The sequence below is a fragment of the Oryzias latipes genome, chromosome 4 (genome assembly GCF_053564925.1).
Source record: "Oryzias latipes strain Hd-rR chromosome 4, Olatipes_Hd-rR_3.1".
Lineage (NCBI taxonomy): Eukaryota > Metazoa > Chordata > Actinopteri > Beloniformes > Adrianichthyidae > Oryzias > Oryzias latipes.
In genome coordinates, this window is record NC_136240.1 from 7,597,373 (window position 1) to 7,611,006 (window position 13,634).

The 13,634-nt window shown below is 43.0% G+C and overlaps 1 protein-coding gene across 2 annotated transcripts; it reads left to right on the plus strand.

Annotated features, from left to right (window-relative positions):
* The first annotated feature begins 656 nt into the window (after nucleotides 1-656).
* On the plus strand, nucleotides 657-13,189 carry thop1 (thimet oligopeptidase 1). Of its 2 annotated transcripts, none has more exons than XM_011473787.3 (15): nucleotides 657-880; nucleotides 1,019-1,140; nucleotides 3,429-3,635; nucleotides 7,573-7,721; nucleotides 9,207-9,314; nucleotides 9,612-9,714; nucleotides 9,798-9,955; nucleotides 10,068-10,203; nucleotides 10,270-10,412; nucleotides 10,491-10,714; nucleotides 11,064-11,265; nucleotides 11,337-11,523; nucleotides 11,641-11,769; nucleotides 12,694-12,830; nucleotides 12,922-13,189. In XM_011473787.3, the coding sequence occupies exons 2-15, from the start codon at nucleotides 1,128-1,130 to the stop codon at nucleotides 13,081-13,083; spliced, it is 2,058 nt and encodes a 685-aa protein (XP_011472089.1). In that variant the 5' UTR covers nucleotides 657-880; nucleotides 1,019-1,127; the 3' UTR covers nucleotides 13,084-13,189. The 2 variants fall into 2 exon arrangements, with proteins under 2 accessions (XP_011472089.1, XP_078802622.1); XM_078946496.1 differs by having other exon boundaries at nucleotides 657-867.
* Nucleotides 13,190-13,634: the final 445 nt, after the last annotated feature.

The window sequence follows — 13,634 nt, forward strand, 5'->3', positions numbered from 1 at the left end:
TCTAATGTTTGTGTTGCATTACAACACTGAGATGGATGGATGGATGGATGGATGGATGGATGGATGGATGGATGGATGGATGGATGGATGGATGGATGGATGGATGCATGGATGAATGGATGGATGGGTGGATGGATGGATGGATGGATGGATGGATGGATGGATGGATGGATGGATGGATGGATGGATGGATGGAACTCAAAATAAATGGCTCAATTTGATGTAAGCTGCGGTGTCTGGCCACTGGAGGTCGCTTTTGTTCCGTTTTTCGTTTGTCCAGATTGTTCAGCATGAAAAGCTGAAACACAGAAAACCTTAATAACAAAGACATGCCGAACTTCTGTTGCCGTAACTTTCCAAGATTGATGTGGAAAGATTTAACTGTACTCAGGTAAATCTTAACTTTAAAGCTTTTTTTAAGCTGAGCAATTCACTTTTTTGTTTTATTTTAGGTCTTTTGCCATCACTTTACACCTAGATGTGTGTTTTTATTTTTGTGCTAAGCAATTTTTCATTTAGTAGTTTGTAAACAATATTTACAATAAACATGTGTTTTATAAAGGAAAAACATCTGTAAAACCTAATCACTTTAGGGGTGTCTTAGTCACATTTCCGGAAACACTTGTTTTAAAGAAAGAACAACAGCTTTTCCCATCAGGGGTCGCCACAGCGAAACAACCTCTCTGTCGAGGATGAGTCGCATGATGAACTTTGCAATGTTTTACGCCGGATGCCCTTCCTGACGCACCGCCACAGAGGCAGAGAAGGGAGTAGAGAGCAACCCGGATTCGAACCCTGGTTTCACGGACGGAAGGCGCCGCAAACCAGCACGAGCTAAATCGGCTCCTTTTAAAGAAAGAACATAAAGTACAAAAAAAAGGTTTTAAAAAAGTGATGTTTTATATTTTCTGCTATGAAATATAATGTGTGCTTTTTTCGCTTCTTTTATTTATTTTTTTATCAGTTGTTTGTTTTGTTCTGTACAAGTTAGAGTTTTTCTCATGCTTTATTTTGAAAGGTCTGAGCGGAACTCCTTCTTTCCTCTATAATCCGGACAACGGAACCCGCCTTCAGAGCAGCAAACGGACCGAACAGTCTTCGAAGAGTCTTCGAATCTGTGGACTACCATGGGCCCGTCCGGTGAGCTCACACAGTGGGGTGTTTCATTGTGGTTTTTCGTAAGAATTTTCAGATTTTTCAGAAAATCTTTCGCAGAGTTGCCGCAGCAGCGTGTTCGGTAATTTAGCATGCTAGCACCTGGACAGGTGCTTCAGACTCACCTGGAGAGACCGGGTGTACGCGAACACGTGGGTCTGCGGCTTGATTAGGATCTAGATGGATGTTTGCGCGGACGAAACGACCTGTTTATAATAAACTCCGGATGTTTTTAGCTTTGTTGCTAACCGATTAAGCTAGCCTGGCATTAGCGAGCTTCTATTCGGGCTAACCGGGTTAACAGTCTCGTCTGTCATTCACTAACTACTAGCTCATAAACCAGAGTTACGCTGTAATTTACGCTAAAACAGCCATTTGGGCTGAACTGAGCCACAAAAACCGTCTGACTAATGCATTTATGTGTGATTTTTCTATTTACGTCCAAATAGTTATTTATTGAGGTTTAAAAAAAACATAAAAGAAAAATGAAAACGTTTGTGTTTTATTTTAAACTCTAAAAAAATAAAATGTCACCAGCACACATACGTTATTGTTCAGTAACAGTAAAAGATTAAAGTTGCTGCATCTCATGGAATGAATCAAAGCAAATCAGCAGATTTATGTTCTCATTTTATTTTAGTATATTCATAACCTGAATATAAACAAGACTGTAACAGTCAGATATTCAATAATAACCATGTAATGTGGCATCACTTTATTTGTGACATAGGAAGAGATTGTTACTAATTGGAAAATGAAACAGGAGTCAGATGTTTCTCCTCAGGTGAAACAACAATCCTGAAAGGGACTTTTTGCAGAGTAATAGCAGTTTAAAGCCTCGTCTGGGGTCATCCTGCTGTCAGTTTTCCCTTTTCATAGGATTTGGTGTGTTTGATCCCTTGTGGAGCTAAACCAATGGGATAAAACAGCTGTAGCTGCTCATCCTAAACCAGGCATGTCCAAAGTCCAGCCCTGAGGCCAAATCCGCCCAAGTTCCGGTAGGCCGCTGCCATAAAATCAATAATATAATTTTGTAAAACCTGAGTGTGCGATTTATTGATTGTAGTCGGCTAAATTCCTTTATAGCTGTTGTAAACCTGCTGCGACCTCTTCCAGGAGAAGTGGAAATTGGTGAATTTATTTTTCAGTGAAATATGAAACAACTATATCTGCCTAAGATGCCAGGAGGCTGTGACTGTTTTCAAGCGGTTCAATATTGAAACTACCAAACGAGACATGCTATCTACAACAAGCCAAGAGGGAATGAATGCTGCAACAAATTGAGAGTTATTTTGGTATGAACATATTTAGATTTATTTGTTTTCAATGAAATGATGAATAAATAAATAAACTGTCCATTAAATAGTACACTTACATTTAATGTTTTTAAAAGTGGCCGGGATAGGCCCCTGCAGCCCCCAGAAGCCGGAAAGGGATGACTGAATGAATGAAATGGTTCAAAAAATATCAGACGAAGTAGTTGTCCCTCAACATATTTTCCTCAGTAATTAAGTTTACTTTTATCTAGATAACCAGTTCAAACAGGTGCCAATAATACAGGTCATGAGTGGAGGACAGAGGATCTTCTCACAGAAAAAGTTACAGGTCTATAGATGACCAAATACTTATTTTCCACCATAATTTACTATTAAATTCTTTAAAAATCAGGGAATGTGATTTTCTTTTTTTTTGTCATTTTGTCTCATAGTTGAGGTTTACCTATGATGAAAATTACAGGCCTCTCATCTATGTTTTTGCGAGAACTTGCACAATTGGTGGCTGACTAAATACTTTTTGCCCAAATGTATTTATATGAAACCCAAGCCTTAAGATCCCCATTTTATTGTTCTTCAATGTGATTTTATTTTTTATGTTATTATTATTATTATTTTTTGCTGTTTGTGTTGTCTGCCAAAGACTTATAAATCTTATAAACTTAAAAGTGAAAAAACGCAATCATTGGGAGTGTTCATATAAGCTCAAGTAATCTGGTTTTTAATAGAAATCAGACAAACACACAAACAAACTGAGTGTTTCTGATATGGCATGTGTGTTCGGACTGCTTTCCTGTACTGGGTCAAATGCCACCCCCACCTGAGAATGTCTGAGACAGACTTTGCCCCCTCCGCCCTACATAGTTTTGTGGATGGTGAAACGTTGGGTTTTATCTGCGATTTTTGCGATTGTGGAACAATACCCGTCCACATTCACATTGCGGCGGCTAACATCTTCGTGGCGTCCTCGTTTCACCATTCCTCGTCCTCCCTCACCAGGTGAGGTGGTGTTTGGCAGCCCGGTGCCGGTCTGCGCCGAGAACCGGCTCCGCTGGGACCTGAAGCCCGAGCAGATCCGACAGCTTTCGGATGAACTCATCTCCGACACTAAGAAGGTGTACGACGCCGTGGGGGCTTTGGACCTGGACAGCGTCACATTCGAGAACACGCTGAAGGCGCTCGCCGACGTGGAGGTCGAATACACTGGTAAGTGTTTCTCTCTTAACCAGCTAACTGGTTTTGTGGTGAGAGCACACACATGTCACAAAGGTAACTTCCGGGCTTGAGTGGTGTAATCTGATTACTGAGACCGGGGACATGTGGACCATCGGTGAGACACTGATGATGCTTCAGACACTTTCGCCTTCAGATTTTAACTTATTAACTTACAACAGTAATTCTGTTCTGATCAAAGCCAGAACCACCCCGGAACCAGACCTGGGCCCACAGAGTTCTGTGAGAGCTGCACTGGGGGTTTCAGGTCCGTTCCGCTGAGATATTAGGAGAGATTTTAATTTTAAACGTTTAAACAAAGCTTCAGATGTTTGAAGAGAGGATGTTCTGTTCTGATCAGATGCCATTTTTGACCTAATCTGCTGCAGGTCTTTTGTTTCTATGACAACATTATATTTGAAATCTGGCGTTTGGAAGCATCTCGTTGGAACAGTTTGTGATTTAGAGGAAAATAATCCAGAATCTTTTGAGCAGATTGAGAACGAGGTTTTAAATCCAGGTTTTAACAGCCGTTCAGTGAGAAACTGCATCGTGGCTGAAGAGCTGCAGAAGCTTAAAATCAGTCCTGCAGCCTGAACAGTCGGACTTGAATGTTGGGACACGGACACGCCAGCGCAATGGGCCATCCATTGTACAGAAGCTGAGGCAGCAGATTGGGATTAAAAAACGTATCAGCAGTACTGAGGGAAAGCAGCTGAACCAGCTGCTGCTTTGTTTGGAGCTGCTGAAACCACCAACACGCCTCCTCATTGATGAGGATAGTGCGGCAGGAATCCCAACAGGCTCACTCTGAGCAGGTCTGAAGTAAATAAAGGAACATTCTCCACATCTAGGTTCTTCCTCCTAAAACAATGTCAGTTCTATATGAGGCCAGAACAGTCTCATCATTCACTAATGCACACACTACGTATCACAACTGTAATTTTATGCAAACCTGCAATATACATTCGGAAATGCACTCATTGTGTTTCACAAACACACGTTGTGTTTCACGCATGCACAATAAGTGTTTCTCACAAATGTACACTCTTTTTCACAAAAACACAATAAATGTTACAGAAATGCACAATAGATGTTTTATAAACAGGATTTTTTGGTACACTTGTAATATGAACTCAAAATCATCCGAACTGCAGATGTACATTTACAAACCCCCTCTTGTATGTCATCATTGGCTAAAATATCTGTCAATCAAACTCACCAGCACAGCAGGCGTGTTCACTGTCAGTCAATCGAATCAAATCTATTGACAATCTAAGGGACCATTTGATTGGCTACAAGTGTACCTACAAATTATGATTGGAAAGCATCTATTGTAAATTTCTTTAACATTTATTGTGTTAATGTGAAACACAGCAAGCACATTAGTGAGAAACACTTATTGTTTATGCGTGAAACATTTAGTGTGCGTGTGTGAAACACAACGTGTGTGTTTGTGAAACACAGGGTGTGCATTTCTGAATAAAGAGACGGTTCTGGCCTCATAGTTCCACTCCGATAATCTTTTAATCTATTTAATCTATTTAATTTATATCAAGCCAAATGAAATCAGTAAAGTGGTGCTTCAAGGACCTAATGAGTACTTTTTCACCAAACACAAAGCTATAAATCAGGGGTGGTGAACAAGTTTGACACCAAGAGCCAAACTTTTTAACTGTGAGAGTCAAAGAGCCACACCACACACTGACCTGCCAAGACGTACACACACAAACACGCAATTAAAGCCGTATTATTTCCCATAACACACTCCTCTCCCTACAATACAACAGCAATTATTGTACTTGTGTTTATTTCGAGGAAAGTGTCCTCCCTCAATTCACACATCAAATGTAGCTTAGCCAGAGGTAACACAGCAACTACCCTGGAGGCCAGATACCCCCTCCACACAGACACAGGCACCTCTCTCTCATCTCATACACACACACACACACACACTCTCTCTCTCTATCTCACTCTTTTCTCTGCCTCTTTCTGACACACAACTACTCGGTGACGTGCAGTGAGGTTGATGGCTGGTGAGGCACCGACTCCTCTGACGTCAGATTAATGATGATTAAAAACTGAATATTTCCCTATTCATCCAACAGTATTTAACTGGTGATTCTTTAGAACTCAACATTCCTCTTTCAATGACACTTACACTAACAAACGTCTGGACAGAGCATCCTTCTGGTGTCTAAGTCATTCATATTCACAATAAACACATTAAATACATCACATTTCAGATGTGTGTAGCATACAGTAATTTTAACCTTCAGTAAAAAAATTACTTTTATAACTTTTTTTAAATGTAAAAACTAATGATTGACTTTTGCATGAAAAACTGATAATTGATGGAATAACAAAATATTCACACCAGCATGCTCAGTCAGGTGTGTTTTCCAAACTACATCTCAGAATGTCTTACCCTGTAGCAGTGATGGATGATGATCTCAGTGGGATTTCTCTTGTTTCTAGTGATCCTCTGCAGATCAGGTTTATATTCAGTCATAGCCTCTCTGATCAGTTCCTTTATGTGAGTGTTGGTCTGAAGGGACCGATGCTTTGACTTCACGTGTTTCAATGTTATAACAGGGACTGGCAGAGATATAATGAGGAGAACATCAACAGCAGCTTGAGAGCAGCTCTTTTACAAACGGGTATTTCTCTGTTCTCCAAAACGTAACGGCCTTCTTTCAGAGAGTCACAATATATAGAAAATATGATGAGACACAAAGAGCCGCAGGCTTATTGCCCGAGAGCTGCCCCTGCTATAAGTTATCTTGTTGGCAGGAGCAGGGGCCACTGAAAATATAGATTTGGTGAAGACGACCATTTAAGGTGTTAAGGACCATGGGGGCTCCTTTAGGCCTAAAGCCACATGGGGCACACTCCTGGGGATACATCTGTAGGGTCCATCCTACTGGGCGTTCTGAGCGCTCTGTACGACTTTGATCCAACTTTTCATAAAAAGGACTACATTCTACATGAGTTTTCTTGTCACTTTCCTCCTCGCCAACGAACACGCAGAGGTTAGCAGGAGCTGCCTCACACCAGCCCTACAGTTTAGATCCAATCTCCAGCTCAGACGAGGAAAACAAACGTTCATGGATCTATTTAACTACAAGGGGATGATCAGAATGGAGCAGAGCAGGAAGCTTGTGCTCCACCCATCAGTTTCTATGTCACAAATCCGATCTTTTTTAAAAAGTATTTTTCATCTGATTTTAAAGAAAACAATAAGTATTCTGGATTTAGTAATTATTCTGTGAAAAGTATTATCTTTTCTTAATAGATTTTTCTCAGACGTTTTTTCTTCCTGACTGATTTAAGTTGTTTATCTGTTTTTGGTCATTTCAATATATTCATGATTCATTTGTAGGTCAAATCAGATGATTTTTTGTTTGCCATCTTAAAAAAAAAATACAATATTTAAATCAAAGATATTTTCCAAATTTCTTGTTTTTCAAAAGTTTAATCCATAATTTAGCCTTTACTTTGGAAAAAACTCAAATCTCCTAATTCAGAGCTAACAATATATTTATACACTAAAATAAATATCCTGAATATCACTGTTGTTTACAAAAAAAAAAGCTGATTTATTGTCTGCTGAAAAATTAAACTCCTCCCATTGCCAACATGTTTACGTTCATTGTCATTGTTGCCAAAGCAGAACAACAAAACACAAACTGCTGATAACTTTTTGTTCCGTTTATTTCCGGAATATTTGTGTTCATCTTTTGCTAATGTGGAGTTTAGATTCAAACCCATTGATTTCTTTTGGAAATAAGGTGATAAATATATAAACAGTATTGGTCTAATGAAACCAAAAGTATTTCATTCTCATGTTAGTAAAGTTTAATCAAACTGTGTGAATTTTTTTCTCTGTGGTCTGACTCCGCCCCTCACATTTGGCCCCTCCCTCTGTCAGTCCAGAGAAACATGCTGGACTTCCCGCAGCACGTGTCGCCCTGTAAGGATGTGCGAGCGGCGAGCACCGACGCTGACAAGCGCCTGTCCGAGTTTGACGTAGAGATGAGCATGAGAGAGGACGTCTACCAGAGGGTCGTGGCTCTGGAGGTGAGCTGATGTCGCCGCTCTTTCCTCCAATCAGCAGGGAGCTCCAGGCCGAGCCGCTAAACCAGAGTTCAAGTCTTTGGGATTTTAGCTTTGGATTATTAAAGGGGGGGAAAAAAGACTAATCTTTGTTAAAGTCTGAATGTTTTTGCCCAAAAAATTCATCAGATCTGGTTCCACTCTGATCATTTTTATATGTTTGTCAAACGTTCCAGAGGTCTTTTCATGATGATTATGCTGCTTTTAGCCCAAATAAAAAAAATACTGTCCTTTTCTAGGCAGAGAAGCAGGAGTTCATTCGAAATTTCCCATCATTCCTTGTTTTACATTCTCTCCCACTAGCCGTACAGTTCTGATCCAGAGTCCAGCTCAGATGAGGAAAACAAAGACGTTCATGGATCTATTTGTCTGCAAGTGGATGCATCAGAATGGAGCGGAGCAGGGAACTTGTGGCCCGCCCACTTTAGCAGCTACAGGCTTTTTCCAACTGCATTTTTTTGGCTGCCCCTGATTCACAACAGTCCATAAAGAAATGCTCCCAATCATCAGAAAAAACCCACAAGAAAAAAAATGGGTTTAAACAAATTTACACCCTGGTTTTCCGAAGATACATAATCTCTTTTTGTAAACGTAAAACCTGTCCAACACAAAAGGCCTTCAGCTCTCATCTGTTCGTTCAGTTGTCGAACAGAACAAGTAAAAAAGAAAAGAAAACGGCACAAGAGCATGTCTAAAAAACCCAAAAATCCATTTCTTTCAGAGTGGGTCTTAAAGGAACATTGGAGATCTACTGGTTCCTGGAAATTTGAAAGAACAGAGGAAGCTGAACATCCAGGAATGTGGCCTTGGAGGTCTTTACACAGAAAGTTATCAAACATTCAAACTGAAACATTCAGGACTACACAGTGAAAGGTTTTGCTTGCCTGTTGCTCGGCACCTACAGTCCCGCCCACAACTCTGAGCTGGATTTCTAATAAACACCTGCCGCTCTGCAGAAACTATGTCCTAGAAAACAACACAGGTTTATTGATTTTTGGCGAAATGAGGCAAAATCATAATCAAAAGAATACTGAGAACACATAAAATGGAGCAGAAGATGATCTGAGTGGAACTTTAAAGACTTTGTAAATAAAGACATCAAAAGTGTTCATGAAAACCTTTCAGACAGAATGTGATTTCATTTTCTGAACATGTTCCTCCTGCTGGTAGCAGCTGTAATGTGAAAACCTCAGAACGTAGCAGGAGCAAACACCAGGAGGCGAGGGACTCCTTCCTCTGATGGAGGTCACTTCAGGACAATCATGACACCCACAGCCTCAGGGATGCAACATTCAAAGCAGCATGGTTTGAAAAAAAATCCAAATTCCTGCTAGCTGAGATCTCCTAAACTCTGCCTCCTCCAAGTTTGTTCCTGCTGTTTCATAAAGTGAAATGTCAAACTCCTTTTCTAAAGCCTCATCCAGAATCTGTGCTTCTGCTTTTCTGCAGAAGAAGATCGACGCGGAGAGCCTCAGCCTGGAGGCCAGGCGCTACATGGAGCGGCTCATCAAGCTGGGGAAGAGGAACGGCCTTCATCTGTCCAAAGACACCCAGGAGGTGCTGATCCCCGTCTGAGTCCACGCACCACATCCTGCAGGAGAACCGCTCCCCCTGGTTCTGTCTGGTTTTCCAGGCAGCAGGAGGATTGAACTATTTAACCAAAGTTTGAAACGCAGCAAAAAGTAGATTAAAAGGCACAAAAAAGGTCAAACCTTTTACTAATTACAAAAAACATTGAAAGCACTGGATTGTTTTTTTCTCACTGAAATGACTCACAATGCAGGGACTGAGTAGAATGAAAACCTGAGAAGGTCCAAGTGAAGAATGTGGTTCTTCTTCCTGCTGTTGCTGCAGGAGATCAAGAGCATCAAGAAGAAACTGAGCAACCTGTGCATCGACTTCAACAAGAACCTGAATGAGGACACCACCAGCCTGGGCTTCACCAGAGACGAGCTGGGTGAGCCGCGCGCCTCAGCTCACCTGCTCAGGCCCCGCCCCCCTCCTGAGTAGCAGCTCATCCGTCTCCTGCTTTGTTTCCAGGCGGCCTTCCTGAAGACTTCCTGAACTCTCTGGAAAAGGACGGAGACAAACTGAAGGTCACTCTGAAGTATCCCCATTACTTTCCCACCATGAAGAAGTGCTTCGTCCCTGAGACGCGCAGGAAGCTGGAAGAGGCCTTCAACTCGCGTTGCAAGCAGGTGATCCTGTTCTCCAGCATCAGCTCATCCTCATGCCTTTGGTTTCTGTGCCGGTGCTCTAGAGCTTTAGGATGGATACTCTGCGTCTTTAACTCCTTCCTCCTCTTGGCAGGAGAACTCTGCCATCCTGAAGGAGCTGGTGAAGCTGCGCGCGCACAAGAGCTCGCTGCTGGGCTTCAGCACGCACGCCGACTTCGTCCTGGAGATGAACATGGCCAAGTCTGGGAAGAAGGTGTCCGGCTTCCTGGGTGAGTGATGATCTTCACCGTCGTGATGGTGGAGGTCGGCTGAAGCTCACGCGGTGTGTGCTGCAGAGGAGCTGGCCCGCCGGCTGAAGCCTCTGGGGGAGGAGGAGCGAGCGGTCATCCTCAAGCTGAAGGAGAAGGAGTGTCAGAAACGCGGACTACCTTTCGACGGCGAGCTTCACGCTTGGGACACGCGCTACTTCATGACACAGGTGAGGCTGCTGCTTCTGGGAGACAAACCAACAGTTTTGTTTAAAGGCTTGAACCTCCTCCACTTCTGCCACCTTCAGGTGGAGGAGACGCAGTACGCCGTGGACCAGAACCTGCTGAAGGAGTATTTTCCCATGGAGGTGGTGACTCAGGGTCTGCTAGAGATTTACCAGGACCTGCTGGGACTGTCCTTCCAGCTGGTGGAGGGGGCGTCAGTCTGGCATCCCGACGTGACCCTGTACAGCGTGAAGGACCGCGGCAGCGGTCAGATGGTGGGACAGTTCTACCTGGACCTGCACCCCCGGTGAGCAGCTCCCACCCACCACCTCAAACAGGAACCTGTGAGACCCAGAAAGATCTGTTTTCAGGAGAAACCCTAGTTTAACATTTTACAACTGCAAAATTATCAATACTAATAAAGTAAAAACGTTTCTAGGAAACACATTTTTGTAAAAGACGTTAAGATCAGAAAAAACACTAAAAGAACTTGTTTCAAAACAGCTGAAGCCTTCTTTTCAGTCCATGAGCGTCTTGAATTGGTTGGATCCGCTGTCTGTAGCATGTCTGTCATTTCCTCGGACAAATGTTCAGCTGAGCAGCAGTCTTCATATTTGGTATTGGTCTTCCTGTGCTTCTCTGAACGCTTCCTGCAGGGAGGGGAAGTACGGCCACGCCGCCTGCTTCGGCCTGCAGCCCGGCTGCCTGCTGCACGACGGCTCCAGGCAGATGTCAGTGGCGGCCATGGTGGCGAACTTCAGCAAGCCCACCGCGGACGCTCCGTCCCTGCTGCAGCACGACGAGGTGGAGACGTACTTCCACGAGTTCGGACACGTCATGCACCAGCTGTGTGCCCAGGTCAGCCGCCGGGTCTCAAACTGCACCGCTCGGCTCTGTCCTCGGAGACTGAGCTGCTTCTGTGTCCGCAGGCCGACTACGCCATGTTCAGCGGGACCCACGTGGAGCGGGACTTTGTGGAGGCGCCGTCCCAGATGTTGGAGAACTGGGTCTGGGAGAAGGAGCCTCTGCAGAAGATGTCCAAGCACTACAAGACCGGTAAACCCATCCCAGACCAGCTGCTGGACAAACTCATCAAGTCCCGCCTCGCCAACACCGGTGAGCCTGAACGGAGGACGGTTCTGACCCAAATAGAAGACAGAGATTCTGATCGATTCATCTGTAATGGAGATGCTTGTTGATCATGTTGGTCATGTGACCCGGGTCCATCTGCAGGTCTCTTTAATCTGCGACAAATAGTCCTCGCCAAAGTGGACCAGGCTCTGCACACCAGAACCGGACTGGACCCGGCAGAAGAGTACGGCCGCCTGTGTCAGGAGATCCTGGGAGTTCCTGCCTCACCAGGTCACACGTGCACTCATGCTCAGTTTTCTGTGACATTTCCTCTGAGTTTGTCAATATTAAAAGTAAAAACATTTGACATAAAACAGGGCGGGGCTTAAATATCTTTAGAATAATTTAGTTAAATCTATTGACTCTAAAAGATATTTTTGCTCTCTCTGTTTTTGATGGTAATCCATAATTTTATTATTTAAAGTTCTATTTTAATTCATAAACTAATTTGTTTTAAATAGAAACTTGACAAATATGTTTATTTATTTGAATCGGAACAGAATTGTGAACACGCGAGTCACATAGACAAATAAATCGTGAAAAGAAATTAAAAGTTCTACAGAGGTCAAGACATGTGGGTCGTTTCCTCCACACAAGCGCTGGTGTTTCAAATGATCTGCTTTAGCTTTTTTTCAGATGGTTGCAGGGCATTAATGATTTATTTTAACAACAGTTTGGTTCAGATCATAATTTGTGGGCGCTGATCCGATTTATAGTTGATCTTGGTTCATTTTGAACGATCTGATTCTCTGACCTCAAATGGATCCAGAACATCTTTGTCCAAAACTTCCACCAGTGAGACTCAGACAGAAATTCCTGCTACTAAACAGTGAAGTTTTCCAGATTCTTGGATTTCTTCCAGATCATTAAGTGGAAATGAAATCTGTGTCCAAACAAACAAGTAAACTAGAATGAATGTCAAATCCATTCACATGTTAGTTTCCTAAAGTTCACCACTGTTGATTTTCCACATCCAAAGAATCCAAAGGGAACATTCTTATTTTTAATTTAGTCGATTCATTGTTTCTCCCACAGATGTTTGTTATGATTATCAGAAGAGAACGTGAGTCTGTTCTTGTCAAATGCTGAGTTTTGACCGACTGACCAGATCCCCAGATCCGCCTCAAAACTGCAACCTCTCTCTCTCCTTTGCAGGTACAGACATGCCGGCCACCTTTGGTCACCTGGCCGGCGGCTACGACGCACAGTACTACGGTTACCTGTGGAGTGAGGTGTTCTCCATGGACATGTTCTACGCTCGCTTCAAACAGGAGGGCATCATGAACCCGAAGGTGAGCAGATCCACTGAAGCCCCGCCTCTTTTCTTTTTTTGAAGAAGCGTGATACCCTAAGTGACTCTACGTCTACCGGTTGGCTGTGCAGGTGGGTCAGGACTACCGGAAGTTCATCCTGCGGCCTGGCGGCTCCGAGGATGCCTCGGAGATGCTGAAGAAGTTCCTCGGGCGAGATCCCAAACAGGAAGCGTTCCTGCTGAGCAAAGGACTGAGAGTGGAGCTGGACGCCAGCACGCCGTGTCCCTGCTAACCAGCCACCTCTGCCCCCGCCCTGTAACCCCACAGACTGAAGTTTTCTAAAAAAGGAGCCTGTGAAATCTCCATCCTGGACTTAAATAAAGTGATTTGGGGTGATATGTGTTCGTGTGGATATTCACTTTAGTTCAAATGTCTGAAAAAGACATTTTTTCATAAGATTAATTTGATTGTCATGCAGCTTCAGCTTAAATCAGAAATTATTTAAATGTGAGGTTGAAAAACAGTTTTTGTCATTTTTTTCTTTTTTTTTGCTTTAATTTTCCTGCTGGCAGCAGCAGAGAATAAGTTGGATTAAAATAATGTATAAGTTTCTTTAAGTAAAACTGAAAAATGACTTGTAAATGGCTTAGTTTTTAAATTCTGGGATGAAAAGGTTAGGATCATGCTGAGGACCTCTGCTGCCCCCTACAGGAACATCACGGTAACAAGTGATACCATTTTCATAAATGCCTGAGACACGGAGCTGAAATGTCCTTTTTAAGGTGTTTAAGCGCTGCTGAATGAGGCAGAATCATCTTTCAACTTTAAACGGACTGATGAAGC

What these genes read in the sequence shown, in the direction of transcription:
- thop1 (XM_011473787.3), top strand. An exon ending in CGCGCTACTTCATGACACAG is followed by an intron (nt 10,413 to 10,490) that starts GTGAGGCTGCTG and finishes TGCCACCTTCAG; the next exon opens with GTGGAGGAGACGCAGTACGC. An exon ending in AGGGCATCATGAACCCGAAG is followed by an intron (nt 12,831 to 12,921) that starts GTGAGCAGATCC and finishes TTGGCTGTGCAG; the next exon opens with GTGGGTCAGGACTACCGGAA.